Raw genomic sequence first — 14,784 nt, forward strand, 5'->3', positions numbered from 1 at the left:
GATGATAAAGGAAAAATCAAAATTGAACAAGAGTGCTCCCAAAGGCAAGGATCAAAAAGGCTTAATCTGTTGGAGAGGAAATCTTACTCCTCTGCCTCCCTGCAACTGCAAGTGGCAAATTGCCAGGCCCTCCTGGCCAAATAAGAATCTTTTTGATGTGGAATAGAGTAATGCCCTTCCTGTCTAAGATCCTGTCTGACAACAGGGAAGAGCTCAGAGTAATAATCAAGGAGGGCCAATTGGTGGCCAAGATCATTCTCCAGATTGCAGTGGACGCTCTGACACCATGGTAGATCTATGGCCACAGTGGTGACAATGCACAGAACATTGTGTCTTCAGGGGGCAGGGATCCCTAGGGAAGTACAACCCAAGACTGAGGACCTGCCTTTTGAAGGCATGGAATTATTTAACGAGTGAATGGACAGTGCTCTACACTCATTAAGACTTTAAAGCCATCTTGCTCTCCCTAGGGATTTACACCCTAACATCAGACTGCAAACTGTAGTGCCCTTAACCCCAGTTGAGGCAAAAGGTCTTAACCATTCCAAACATCCTGAGTATCTTGCCAGAAAAAGCCTAGTTCTGCAGAGATCGTCAGCCTTCCTTTTCCTTGGCAAGGCACCCCTCTCGTACCATACATCAACAAATTTGACAAGACTTTTGAGAGCCCATCAGATCCAGTCCCGAGATCATGACCTTCAGAAGCCGTCTAACTTCATTCCAACATCTAACTTCATTCATGCCGTAACATCAGACAGACAGATACTAGAGATAATCACTCCTGGCTACCCCATCCAGTTCCATTCTTTGCTCCTTTCCCGTCCCTCTTTAGGGACCCTTGTTACAAGTGGAAGCGGTTTTGTTACTTCATCTAGGAGCCGTAGAGGAGGTGCCCACCAGTTTTCTGGGGAAAAGGCTTCTTTTTCTGGTATTTTCTTATCCTGAAGAAGAAAGGAGGCAGGGTCTATCCTAGACCTAGAAGACTCAGATACATATGCCATCTCGGGCTCAGGATGGTAACTTTTTGCCTCCGTCATTCCATCTCTTGAAGCTCAGGACTGGTTTGTGGCTCTCAGCTTGCATATGTCTGAATAACTATCCATCTGGCCCACAGGAAGTACCTAATCACAGTAGAATCCAACCATTACCAGTACAGGGTGCTGTCCTTTGGCTCTCCAGCACTGAGAATTTTCACAAAATGCCTGGCAGGGGTGGCAGCACGTTTAAGGAGAAAGGGTATCCATGTCTTCTCATACCTGGACGACTGGCTGATCAGAGGCAAGTCACAGCAGGAGCAACAGTCTAGAGTACGACCTTTCCCTGTTTTCCCAGCTAGGATACCTTGTGAACTGCAAGAAATCTTTTCTTACACCATCACAGATGATAGAATTCATAGGAGTTTTGATCAACTCTTGATCGGCAAGAGCTTATCTCCCAGAAGACAGGTTTTGGTCTCTCCAGTCAATGACGAACAACCTAAAATCAAATCCAACAATGATGGTGCATGCATATCTGGAGCTGCTAGGCCACATATTGGCATGTGATGCTACTAGATGTAACTGTCTGTCCTTGCAAATGTGGAAGAGTTCAGTGTACTTGCTATCCAATATCGTATGAACAAGAGTCACTGTCCTGCCTCAAGTTGAGCAAGAACACACTTGGTGGCTGGACCCAAAGAATGTATCAAAAGGAGTACCATTCTTTGCCCTCTTCCCAACAATGACACTTCTCACACATGCCTCAAAGACAGGTTGGGGTGCCCAACTAAATCATCTGCAGAGGCAGAGGACCTGGTCCCAGGATGCCTGAAACTATACATGAAATAGTAAGCAAGGAGTCTATCGTGAAAAGAGGGTTAGTGAGACAGCTGAATTGTACTGTTTTTTAAGTTTGTTTTACATGATTCCTTTAACTGTTGCAATACATGAGTGTGCCTCCAGTTGCCAGGATGAAAGCCATTCTGATACTTCTGAGGAAGGCAGAAATCCCCATAATGTTTATGATTATATAATTGAAGACTGTATTGTAATGCAGTTATATAGTGCTTTAAGTTTGTGTGTGTATGGTGTTTAAAAAATGGATAATTACCTTATAAAACATTATCAAACCATAATCCCTTAATTAATGGGTGTATGAAATTTTGTCTTGTTTTAGGCATACAAGCAAAAAGCTTCAGCACGCAATCTTTTCCTAACCAACAGCAAAAAGGTAAGGGTGGTTAAGCTTTATGTTTTCACATTATATCTTGTGCAAAAAAAATGTGCATGTTCCTGTTGTCTCTTAAGTCATTGATGTATCTTTAAGTCATTGCTAATATAGCAATTATGGTAGCACATAATTTGTTGTTTTCATTACAGATCCTCTTCCTCTCTCTCCAGTTTTTAACTTATCCATTTATAAGTAGGAATATGACTATTTGCTGTTGGTGATTTCAGTCCAGCTCTTTGGGCTTGATCCAAGGGTCATTGAAGTAAATTGAAAGCCTCCCATTGACTTTGGTGGGCTTTTGATCAGGACCCTGGTGAGCAGATGTTCACATCACCAACAATTAGAGGTAGTCTCTCCAGATTGGAATTGGATCACTTTTGCAGGGTCGTATTGGGAATACTGTACTTGCACAGCCACTGTCAATTCTACATCCATCCTTTAGATAGAGATCTTCACACTCCAGATCTGTCTGTGTGGTATGTTTCATAAGCAATAGATGCACTTTAAAAAAATAAAACATGGATTTTTGGAGATTTGGATCTGTTTTATTTTTGGTGGTAAGAGCTACTTTGAGAATTTTTAATTTGCTGTTCTTTGAGACAATAAACTGACTCCATTATAGATCACTTTATTGACTTTTTTTTTTTAACTAAGGTCTGATCCTGCACATAGTTATTCACATGCTTAACTTTACTACTGTGAGTAATCCCATTGAAATTGATGGGGCTACTCGTGGTAGTAAAGTTAAGCATGTGCATAAATGTGTGTAGGATCAGAGCCTAACAATTGAGCAGATTTCTGTATAGGTGATTCCAAAACAAATTTATTAATAAATATTCTTAAATCTTTTGGCTCAGCAGATGAGAAGTGCCCCTGTTTGTAGTATGGAAAGTTATTTTTAAAGAGCATTTGATGTTGGCTTTCTCAGCATGTGCAGTAAAATTTTTCTCTGAGATTGTGAGGTGCACATCTAAGGAAGTGCATAGCTAACTTAATTAGCTAGTGAGAAGTGTAGTGAAATATATTGCTGTGAATCAAGTAGGAACAACTAGAGATGGGGGAAGGACTCCCACTGACTTTATAAAGTGTGAATAGATTGAGGGAGGGGTTTCTGGGTACATTTATAAGATATTCGGGAGAGGTGGCATCTCCTGTGCATTTTAGGAGCTTTACAACAGGCAGGTTTTTTCCAGCATGCTTACTAAAGTTCATGGGACAGGGTGTTCTGGTGGTATGTGGATGAGTAGTTGGAGATTACAATATTTACAGCAGCTGTTGTCTACCATTTGCCAGCCTGCAGAGCTGAAAAGCTCTGGAGAGTGAAGCTGTGCTCTGTATTCTTCAAAACACACAGCCATACCCACATACCAATTAATAGAAATTAAGGCTTCAGGACTGAGCTCTCAAAAGTCAGGAAATGCCAAAGGTAAGGTAAGGTTGTACATACATCCTTAACTCTGCCCCTTGTGCATATATATGTATATGTGTGTGTGTGTGTGTATGTGTGTGTGTGTGTGTGTGTGTGTGTGTGTATATATATATATATATATATATATATATAAATATGCATGCGCACTAAAATACAGCATTTAATTACCTGTTTGTGCGCACAATTCTCAAATAATGCAGAACAACAACATATACTTTTTCTGTAACCTTAGATATATAGTATTAAGAAGCTACATGTGTGTCATTTTGTGATACTAGATAGACACTCCATGAAAGAATTTATATGAAAAATACACAGTAAGCATTATTTACAGAACACACTACAGACTTAGTGTACTACATAGAGTAATTTTGTAAAATATCTGCTATGTGTAGGCCCACCTACATGTGTAGCTAAATTGGCTTTATACTTGATTGCCTTATCCCTTGACTTGAACCAAAGGAAGACTTCGCTGCTAGTTGAAAAGAAAATGTGTCCTACATGTTATTAAAATACATACATTAGGAAAAAAAGAACTTAACACACTGTCTAAGCCAGCAGAGATTTACTGGACCATGATGACAAGGAAGTTAGCATAATAGAATGAAAAAATACAATATGGTACACCTTTATTTAAAGTTGTAGGAATAATTGTATGATATACTGTATAAATTATAAATAGTCTTTAATTACATGATCACATACTATCATAATGCATATCTAAAGCAGGTGTAGGCATGGACAGCAGAGGAGTTAAAAAGCCAATGGCCACTTTACACTAACACACTATTGCTACCATTGGTGCAGACTCACTCTTAGTAACAGTGAGAGACGTAAAGTGTGGTGCGGGCAAGGTCTATGTAACTTGCCCACAGTTATGCAAGAAGTGTGTGGCAGAGCTATTGTTCAAAATCAGATCTTCTGAGTCCCATTCCAGTGCCTTAGCCAGAAAACACCATCACTATTGCCAGCAGGAGAGTGAGTTTGTGTGTGTGGTTTTTGGAGGGGGGTGTGTGTGTGTGTGTGGGGGGGTGGTGGTGAGAAAACCTGGATTAGTGCTGGAAATGACCCACCTTGATTATCATGCGCATTATAAAGAGAGGTTTCAAAGAGGGATGGGCTATTACCAGCAGGAGAGTGAGTTTGTATGTGTGTCTGTGGGGGGGGGGGGGGGGAAAGGGTGAGAAAACCTGGATTTGTGCTGGAAATGGCCTTCCTTGATGATCACTTTAGATAAGCTGTTAGCAGCAGGACAGTGGGGTGGGAGGAAGTTTTGTTTCATGGTCTCTGTGTGTATATAATGTCTTCTGCAGTTTCCACGATATGCTATGCATCCGATGAAGTGAGCTGTAGCTCACGAAAGCTCATGCTCAAATAAACTGGTTAGTCTCTAAGGTGCCACAAGTACTCCTTTTCTTTTTTCTTTTTACGAATACAGACTAACACGGCTGTTATTCTGAAACATCCCCTTTGAGTGCTTAACCATTCAACCTTGACGTTTTTAATGTGGGGCTTTGTAAGGAATGTTTTGTTTGATAATATATCTGTGGAGCCTTATGGAAGCTCTTTTCTTCTCTTGTACCCCACTCCCACCCCAAAATAAATAAATAAATAAAAGCTTTATAAATAAGCACAGCATCAGAGGTTTTTGGAGGGTCAGCCTTGGTTGTAGGAGTTTGCAGCCTTGCAACACCTAAATGTTGCCTTTTGGTGACGGTGATTTTAAATCTTTTTTTTCTCTGTCCCTGAACCCTCCCTCTTCACCCCAGCTGGCCCATCAGTGCATGAGGGAAGTGCGTCGAGCTGCTATCCAGGCCCAGAAGAACTGCAAGGAGACTCTACCACGGGCACGTCGCCTCACCAAGGAAATGCTTCTCTACTGGAAGAAGTATGAGAAGGTGGAAAAAGAACACCGCAAACGAGCTGAGAAGGAGGCTTTGGAGCAGCGCAAACTGGATGAGGAGATGAGAGAGGTAGGGCCAAAACACAGACTGCTGAAAATTAATTTGGCAAGAGCTAGAGCATGGAGCTGAAGAGACAGGAACAAGCACAATAGTCAGGGTCTTTAAACCTTGGCAATCAAATTCATCAACTGTTCTTCCTTTCAATGATCTTCCAGAGATTTTCTTCCACTGTATCTTAAAAGGATTTACCAGAATCCTCTGACAAATTAGCTATAGCCAGAACCTTCAAATTGCAAGAATTACAGTTACAGATCATAATGTTAGATAAAGAGGGTGTGACTAGTGAGATGTAATGTGTCTGACTTGCACATAGTGCTCAGTGCTCTCTATTTCTAGAGGATGATCTTTTAGTGATTGTAACTCTGGTTCTTCCCCAAGTTCAGAAATCAGGCTATTTTTCAATTCACTGGTGTGTTAGGCTTATTTTATCTTAAGTTATGTATAGAGCATAATAAAACATATGGAATTTATATTCAGAACAGATAAGAGCAATCGAGGACCCAATTGATAATTGTTCTGCGGTCCCTTTGTCTTTGTGATGCCAGTGCAAAGGGTTCACAAAGCAATCAGATGACCTGCTCAGGGAGTACTCCAGGAGCAGTTCAGGGATGAATTCAGGCAAAATTAGCTATTTTACAGGAGTTTTGTGAGGATTTATGTTCTCCTCATCCTTACTTGCAGGTGAAGGAGCCTGGGACATAAAAATAAATCAGTCTGCCCAAAATTACAAAGGAAGTCAGTGATAGAGTTGGAATTAGAACTCTGGAGTTCCTGATTCCCAGTCATGTGTTCAGATCAAATCATGCCTTTATTTATAGTGTATTCTGCATCCATCCCATCTCCCAAGCATTTTGTGAAGCCTTTCTGCTGTTTTTCGTTAATACGCTAGCTTTACCACAGCAGTTGTGTAGCCAGATCTAAAAAATGGAATTTATACAACAGAATCGTGTTGAACACTGAGCATTCCGCCTCATTCCTAACTTCTCTCCCTGGTGCTGTTTTACCTGAAGATGCATTTTGTTTGTTAGCTCCATCATTATTCTCTCTTGTGAGTGAATGGTAAAACAGTTACCACAGAGTTAATTACTGTGACTTAAACATGTATGAAAACTTTTAGTTGGACATGCAGTTTTTCAGCCACCTGGACACGCCTACCTAATTTTTACATTGCAAAGAAAATTGCTAAGCTGCTTTTCCCCAGGTCTTGGTGTTCCTGGTCATAGCTTACTGTGCTAAGAGAAACTAAGCTCATAACCACTGTACATTTCAGTATAGGTATTTGTATGATGAGTGTTAGTGTTAGTGCAACCAGTATTCCAGCACTCTGATACCATGGTGATGAATGCAATATAAAAATTTAGATTGTTTATATGTAACAGGGTTAAAAAAGGTTGAAACTTATAACTTGCTTGCATGTCTTTGTCTTTTTCTCTTCTTTAAACGTTAAACCTCATTTCACTTTCCCCTGCCCTTTTTTTTTTTTTAAATAAATTCTCTTGTCTCAGGCTAAGAGACAGCAGCGAAAACTTAATTTCCTGATCACCCAGACCGAGTTATATGCCCATTTCATGAGTCGCAAACGAGATATTGGACATGATGGAATACAGGAAGAAATCCTGCGCAAACTGGAAGACAGCTCTACCCAAAGGCAGATTGATATTGGTGGAGGGGTGGTGGTCAACATTACGCAGGAGGATTATGGTAAGGCTAGAAACAAAATTCCAGCAGGCCATACGAACCATTGGAGATGATGATTACTGTATGCAGAGAGTGATACAGACCTAGGGGCTTCTGTGCTTGGAATATTATGTGAAGAAGCCCTTCTGTAAATCATTGGAATTTATCCATGTCTTAATTTGAGGTGGTACTGTAATATGGTTAACTGATGTGTTTTAATGTGGTGATATTTTTTTCAGATAGTAACTACTACAAGGCCCAGGCTCTGAAGAACGCAGAAGATGCTTACCAGATTCACCAGGCTCGGGTGTGTATTGCTTGGGTGCTTGAGGTGGAAGGGGAAGTGGAGTAAATTGAAGAGGCACTAGAACCGGAATTTTCTATAGTGATCTTTCAAGTCACCTATTTTAATTATGGATGCTAAGCTTCTTTTAATTTGATTGTTGCCCTGTTCATTTGTGAATATCTGGGAAACTGGACGGCAGAGAATTGGATGAAAATAAAGTGTATAATCAAGCTACAGAGACAGCCGTGTTATCCATTGCTTTGAAGGGGACCATATGTGTTAGCATGTGAAGGATGAGAGACCTTTTCCCAATGAATTTCTTGTATTAGTTTGCATCCTGTATCTTACCCAAATTTTCCCCTTGTTTAGACCAGGTCATTTGATGAAGATGCAAAGGAGAGTCGGGCAGCTGCTCTACGGGCTGCTAACAAGTCTGGCACTGGCTTCGGAGAGAGCTACAGCCTAGCAAACCCATCTATCCGGGCTGGAGAGGACATTCCACAGCCTACCATTTTCAATGGTAAACTGAAGGGGTACCAGCTGAAAGGCATGAATTGGCTGGCCAACCTGTATGAGCAGGTATGCTAGTGCTTCTTGCAGCCATTTACACTTCCAGGGACAAATTCAATCCTGGTGTAATTCCATGGTAGCCAGTGCAGTTATACTAGGAATACATTTGGCCCCTGGTCTCTATTCCAGATCAAAAGATCTTTTATGAGGTGTAGAAACTCCTCAGTCTCGTCCCTCATATATATATACTGCCTGTCTTTCTGCAGAAGAGAAGAGAATATTGTGTAGCTCCACCAAACAAGTATCCCTGACTTTTTAAAGAACTAATAAGATAAAATTGCACATGGTATTGGCCTCTAGATTTTTCATTTGCATATTTATGCACCCTCACCAAAACTAGACAGAAAAATGGAAAGTTTATGTACATTGTCGTTCTTTAATGCCTAGCTCAGTCTATAAACTGGAGACAGCCTTGCATTTGAACGCAAACATGCTTTAAATTAGATTGCAAATTGCAGGTGTGCTGAGGGAAAAAATCAGGTTGGGAAATGGCTGAAGCGGTGGAAGGGAGAGATTACCAGTTCATAGAATCACTGGGGGAAGATGATGTGGGAGGTTTCCTATGGATTATAAACAGGGCTGCCTAACTTCACTTTGATCCCTTTGATGGCATGTGTTCTGATAGCCCTACATGTGTTATGGAAAAGTGAGGTCGAGGTATTTCCATGTGGGTTTTTTGCAGGGCATCAATGGAATTCTTGCAGATGAAATGGGTCTGGGTAAAACAGTCCAGAGTATCGCTCTGCTAGCACATCTGGCTGAGGTAAGTGGATTCTTTGTGACCTGTGTACCTGGTGGAAGACACATACTTAACGTGATTGAACTGGGTTCTAGTTGAAAGATGGATGCCTGATGGACTATTTCCTTTCAGTGTGCATATCCTTCTAAAGATGCAACTTTAAAAAGAGAATATGCATACGGAATATGCATACTTGGTATCCAGAGATCAACTCCCTTTGATTTAAGCTGAAGTCTTTTATAAAAAGAAAGGATAAAGAGCCAGGGAGAGAACATGATGCAGTTTTATCTGTCCATTGATTTGTAAGACATGAACACATCAGTAGGAAGGCAACTTGAGTTCTGCTTTTTGAAGTCATTAAGCAAGAATTCCTACTTTCCACTGCTTTTTGCAGTAAGGAGCATAGTAAATCTGTCTTCTGTGCTTCTCTCTTTTGTGTGGAAGGGAAACTAGCTTCTCAGAGAGGCTGTTCTCCCCATTGTGTTGTGAGTCATGATTCTGGAAGCCCACACTGGACTTTACTCTCCCTTACTCCCTTGTGTAGGCCAGCTCATGATTGGACCCTGTGTCAGTAGGCCTAGAATTCCTTGTTCACCAACATGAATGTGCTGCTATGTGAGGAAGCTCAGGTTTCCATGCCACCTTAGATCTTTTGCTTGCCAAAGTGGCAGATGCATTGAGCCCTGGGTAAGTGGCAGTAGCAATGAGCAAATAGTAATTTTCAGAAAGTGAGAGAGCGGTCACAGTTTGAATTTAGTGGTCACACATCCAATGGCTGTTTGCAGAGCAACATTGTGGATTTGAAAGGAGGCCACACTAAATGTTTAATCTGCTGAATCTAGCTGTGCATCACCCTGCTGTGTTGGTAGGAAGCTTTATTATGATCTGTATACTTCCCTCTCTCTTGTGAAGCCCTTGTCCTTAATTCGTCATAATGCTGCATGAAACTGTTCCTGTTTCCCTCCAGTTGATTTGTTTTTTTCCTATACCAGAGAGAGAACATCTGGGGACCTTTTTTAATTATTTCACCTGCCTCTACACTCAACAACTGGCATCAGGAGTTTGCCAGATTCGTTCCTAGATTTAAGGTAACAAACATATATTCAGGAGACTATTCCTTTTGGCTCAGAAAACTAACTTCCTCACTCCCTTCAGCTCTTTGTCACATCTGGATGATCTGATCAGCTCGACGTTTGAGAGGATGTGAGGGACATGATTCTGTGATCTTGTCCCTGACCTGCTCTTCTGGAACATTCTATTGTTCAGAACTTGAGTTCCTATCACTTGAATTCCATTACAGACACTCCGCAGGTTACGCAAAGACCCGAGTTACACAAATCCGCACTTACGGAAAAGGTTCCGTAAACTAGAAATAGGAGTTGGTTGGGGTGGTTGGTTTTTTTTTCCCCCCGTAATGGTCAGGGTATACATTTCTGACTTACAAAAAATTTGAGTTACACAAGGCATTCTGGAACGGAACGATTGCGTAAGTTGGGGAGCCTCTGTATTTTCATTTTGGGGCAGATGTTTCTAAAAAAGCACCTTATCAGCAAAGCATTTAGATTCTGCAGTGACATAGCCATGGAGATGACACAGTTATGATTGTGCCACAATGCCAGGCAAGAGAGTGATTTCTGAATCTTCTGCATTGTCTGTAGGATTAGTGGTTTGTTGTGGGTTGTTCAAAATCCATGTCTGAGTGACAGATGGTTTAATTGTGAACTGAAACAGCTCTAAAAATTTAGAGGGAGGAAAAACTTCAGCATCGTTAAGCGAAAATAAAAAAAATTATTCAAAAAACAAGGAGAGTAATGAAGCACAAATAGCTGCATATATTAAGATAAAATAAACACGTTCTTTAAACATATTGGAGGATGAAAAATATGAGAAATAAGGAACTGCCGCAAAATAAACTATTAACAGTACATCCAAGGAGAATATTTGAGTCTTGCAAAAGATAAATTGGAGGAAAATGAGATTACTGATGAAGCCAAATGAGCGATCAGCATTATCCAAAAGAGCCATCATAGTGTGAATGATGGGAAATATTTAGTGTGTATATATATATAGAGAGAGAGAGAGAGAGAGCTGCAAAGAGATTCAGTAGACGCGTTAAAGAGCCACAGTCGGAGTATCACTGAGTGCTAAGGAAGTATGTGAATAAAACAGATAGACATAGCTATGAGTTACAGCTACAGGCAATAGAAGATTATAGATCAAATATCTGAGTCATCATCAAATATTTTTAAGTAACCAGTATTCTCCAGTAGCAAGAGGCTGATTAGAAAACAATAAATGTAAGTGCAGTTCTTTATAAAAAAAAAAATATAGGATAAAGAATAAAATGCAAGGTGTTTAGGTGTAAAGTGGTGCACTTGAGAACAAATACTTCCAAATTTAATAGTCTGAATGCCTAGTGTTAATTAATATTGTAAAGGAGGGATCTGGGAGTATTATTTGAACTAATATTTAAATTGTTGGCCCAGTGTGCAGCAGTGCTAAAAATTGTTGGCTTATATTGATTAGCTTTTTATGCAAATCACTGATTAGGCCACATTTGCAGTATCATGTCCAGTGTGGGTCATCCTATTTGAAGAAAGACACTGCTAAAATGGAGAGTAAACCACATAAGGCAGCTAAGGTGATAAAAGAAATTGAGATTCGTGTATGTGAAAAGTGTAATAAGATTATTTGGTTTTAGTCATCTCCTGGTCAATTTTTCTGAAGTAGTTAAATTAGCTAGGGGTGGTGATTGTTGAGGTGATTGGACACTTGGGTTCAAATGAAGAGGGAAAATACTAGAAGAATTAAGAATTTACAAAGAGAGTGGACAGTTGGAAAGGACATCCAGCTGAGGCTAGAGACAGGTAATTTTGATGTATTTCACTGATGTCTGAATGTGAATGTGGCATATAGGTAAAGAGGTATGGATCAGTTTTATATGTGGGAAAAACCGGCTTCTTTTTCTGGCATTGTAGAAGTAATTTTAAATTGACTATTTTTGTCTTTAGATTGGCTGGTTTTTTGTGGGTTTTTTTGGTTTTTTTTTTTTTTTTCAGATGCCATTTTCCTCATCCCTGGAACAAAACAATTTTTTAAAAAGTTAAAGTTTTTAAAATGTTCATAATTTTTAAAAGTTGTAAAATATACACAATAAAAATCATAACTTTTCCGGCCACAAAGAGTTCATGATCTGCTTCTGATCATACATAACTATGTAGTTAATATGCCTACATTGAAACATAGGTGCTGAATTCCTTCAGGGCTATGGTATAATTCCTAAAATAAAATGCAGATCTAGTTCTATATAATCTGACATCTGCGATCTTTTTTCAAAATGGCAGAAAGAACATTCAGCATTTAACTTAGTTAAATGCCAACCACAGGGACTTCTGTGAGAGCTGTAGAAACTAGGGATCATCACACAGGGGCCAGGAAGCTGTTTAGGCAGAGTTGTGTATGTGGTTTTGTTTGTTTTCTTCTGTGCCTCAGAAACCAGTATCCTTTTATGCTCAATACCAATTCTGTGCAGTTCCCATATCGGACAACAGATGGCAGTAACTAGTTACTCTGAATTGCTGTGGAGCTAACTGCTGAGCTCAGATCTCCCTACATGGGAAATGGCTCAGCAGGATCCTGAGTTCTAAAAGAATTAATAGAATTCTGAGGCTGTTGTGCTTGCTATTTTATTTCTTCCCTGAGGCAGTCCGGTAGGGATTACTTTACTTTTAGCCCATAGTAAAATATTGAGGCATAGCTTTGAAGCACAACAATAATTGTGCCAGTGAAGAGGGGAATTAAATACTAAGGGAACCGCTGATCATTCAGGGATGTCCAAGAGTAAGTTGCTAAATTGGCTAACAGCCATGGGCAAACTTCTTTCTACAGTGAACTGAAAGAATATCAGTATTATTTTCTTGAAAGGTCTGACTGGAAAAGGCCACAGCTGCTTTGGGGCTATTAAGGGATTCTCTTAGCAGTTTCTCCTTGAGGAACTAAGCTGCTTGAGGCTTTTGTTTGGAAGATTCTGTTCCTTCAATATATTTAAATGCTTTCATATTTCCTCTGGGTTAAGAAAGACCTTCTTTGGTGATTTCCCTTTGGTTGTTTTGGTGGTGGGGTGTGCCACTCTCTGAGGTTTATTTTGCTTTACTATGGAGAACATGACATTTACAGTTTTAGTTCAGGTATATCAATATTTGAAAATAATTTTTGTACTTTTGACTTGTTCTAGGTGCTGCCATATTGGGGAAATCCCCATGACAGAAAAGTGATCAGGAAATTCTGGAGTCAGGTAACATCAGTGTCCCTGTCCTTTTACCCTCACTTCTGCTTTTACAGAGTAAAACAGAAACTGCTGATATGTTCTACAAAGCAAAAGAATGAGTAAACATAGAGTTCTATCTTCTTCATCCCCGTCTGCTTCACCTTTTTTTATTTATATAAATAAAGTGAAAGAACTGCCCTGTTCTGGGTAACGATGTAGGGTGTAACAATGTAGGGCATACTAGAATTCAGTCAAAGCTACTGCATTCTGCAAATAAAGCAGAGGACTTCAGTGTCTCGCATTGCTGATGGTGCTTTAATAACCCAACTCATTTTTAAAAAAAATATACCAAATTAGGGAAAGGAAAGTATAATGGTGATAGAAGATTATTGAATGGAAGTATGAGACCCCAGTACAGATGAACAAACTCTTCATTCCAATGTGTTTACATGATCCAGATGTGTCTTTCATTTTGTGGTTATAGAAGACGTTGTACACTCAGGATGCACCTTTCCATGTGGTGATCACTAGTTATCAGCTGGTGGTCCAGGATGTGAAGTATTTCCAGCGAGTGAAGTGGCAGTATATGGTGCTGGATGAGGCACAGGCACTCAAGAGTAGCTCCAGGTAATACTTGTAGCAGAAACAAAATCCTCTCTTGCCCAGGAATCTTTTGAGTTGGTAGAGAAGAGAGAGTTGGGAAAACACCAGGAATACATGAGTTGATGATAAGAGTTAAAATTTGAAAGAAAGATTAAATTGCCTCAGGAACTGGCAGAAAAGTAAAGAATCTTTATGACATTGCATTCTATTACGTACATGTTTTTAAGGCACCCAGCAGGGAACCTCAGTTTCTCCCTTCCCCCTCTCAAGGTCCCATTACAACAGTCATTTTGGCTGAAGAAGGATTAACAAGTTCTAATGTCGCTTAGGAGGAGTGCAAGGCTCTCTTCTTTCCCTTCCCAAAAGGAATGAAGATCAAGTTCGTGCTGAACACTACTATGTGCAAAAATTAAACAAGTAGGCTGCTACCCCAGTCGACGTAACTGCATACCTTTGGGGAACTTAGTATTCACATCCTTGAACTTACTGTATGTGACGTTTTTGATGGAAGGAAGTTACCATTTATAAGTAAAAGCTACCTTTCAAAGTACCTGACTGTACTGAGCGAGGTGTTTATATGGCTCCATTTCCATGGATTTGAATGCCTTGGTATTTGGTCATATGTACCAAACATGCAAAGTGTAATTACAAAGTAACCGTAGGATAGAAGTGGGGGTGGGGAGGGGGTTGTGGCAAAAAAATGGTGTGAAATATTTGTAACAGTCCTCCACCTCAGCCACCAGCAAAGACATTCTTAGATACTGAGTGGTCCGTGTTCATTAACAGCCATATAATGCTAACATATCCGTTAAATACAGCATTATTTATTTGTATTGTAGTAGCACCTAAGGGTCCCAATCAGGAATCGGGGCCCCATAAAACCTGCAGATTGCAGTATAGCCCAGCAACCCTATCCAGGCTTCCTTATTATAAGGTTGATGCCCATGGTGGTTCCTGTCTGTTCTCAGCTCCTGTCTATTGTTTGTTTATTTAGTAAGGTGCTGTCTGTCTGTCTTTTCTTCTTTAATTGCTTTTTCCTAA

General features: G+C 40.1%; 1 protein-coding gene across 1 annotated transcript in view; it reads left to right on the top strand.

Annotated features, from left to right (window-relative positions):
• Nucleotides 1–14,784, top strand: part of INO80 (INO80 complex ATPase subunit) — a 128,035-nt gene that overhangs the window by 40,852 nt on the left and 72,399 nt on the right. The window contains exons 8-16 of the mRNA XM_074955680.1: nt 2,155–2,208; nt 5,407–5,610; nt 7,107–7,302; nt 7,518–7,585; nt 7,934–8,143; nt 8,817–8,897; nt 9,866–9,961; nt 13,108–13,167; nt 13,625–13,767. Coding sequence (XP_074811781.1) covers nt 2,155–2,208; nt 5,407–5,610; nt 7,107–7,302; nt 7,518–7,585; nt 7,934–8,143; nt 8,817–8,897; nt 9,866–9,961; nt 13,108–13,167; nt 13,625–13,767 — 1,112 coding nt within the window. The remainder of the gene's footprint in view (nt 1–2,154; nt 2,209–5,406; nt 5,611–7,106; nt 7,303–7,517; nt 7,586–7,933; nt 8,144–8,816; nt 8,898–9,865; nt 9,962–13,107; nt 13,168–13,624; nt 13,768–14,784) is intronic.

This window comes from Natator depressus, chromosome 6 (assembly GCF_965152275.1).
Source record: "Natator depressus isolate rNatDep1 chromosome 6, rNatDep2.hap1, whole genome shotgun sequence".
NCBI classification, from domain to species: Eukaryota; Metazoa; Chordata; order Testudines; family Cheloniidae; genus Natator; species Natator depressus.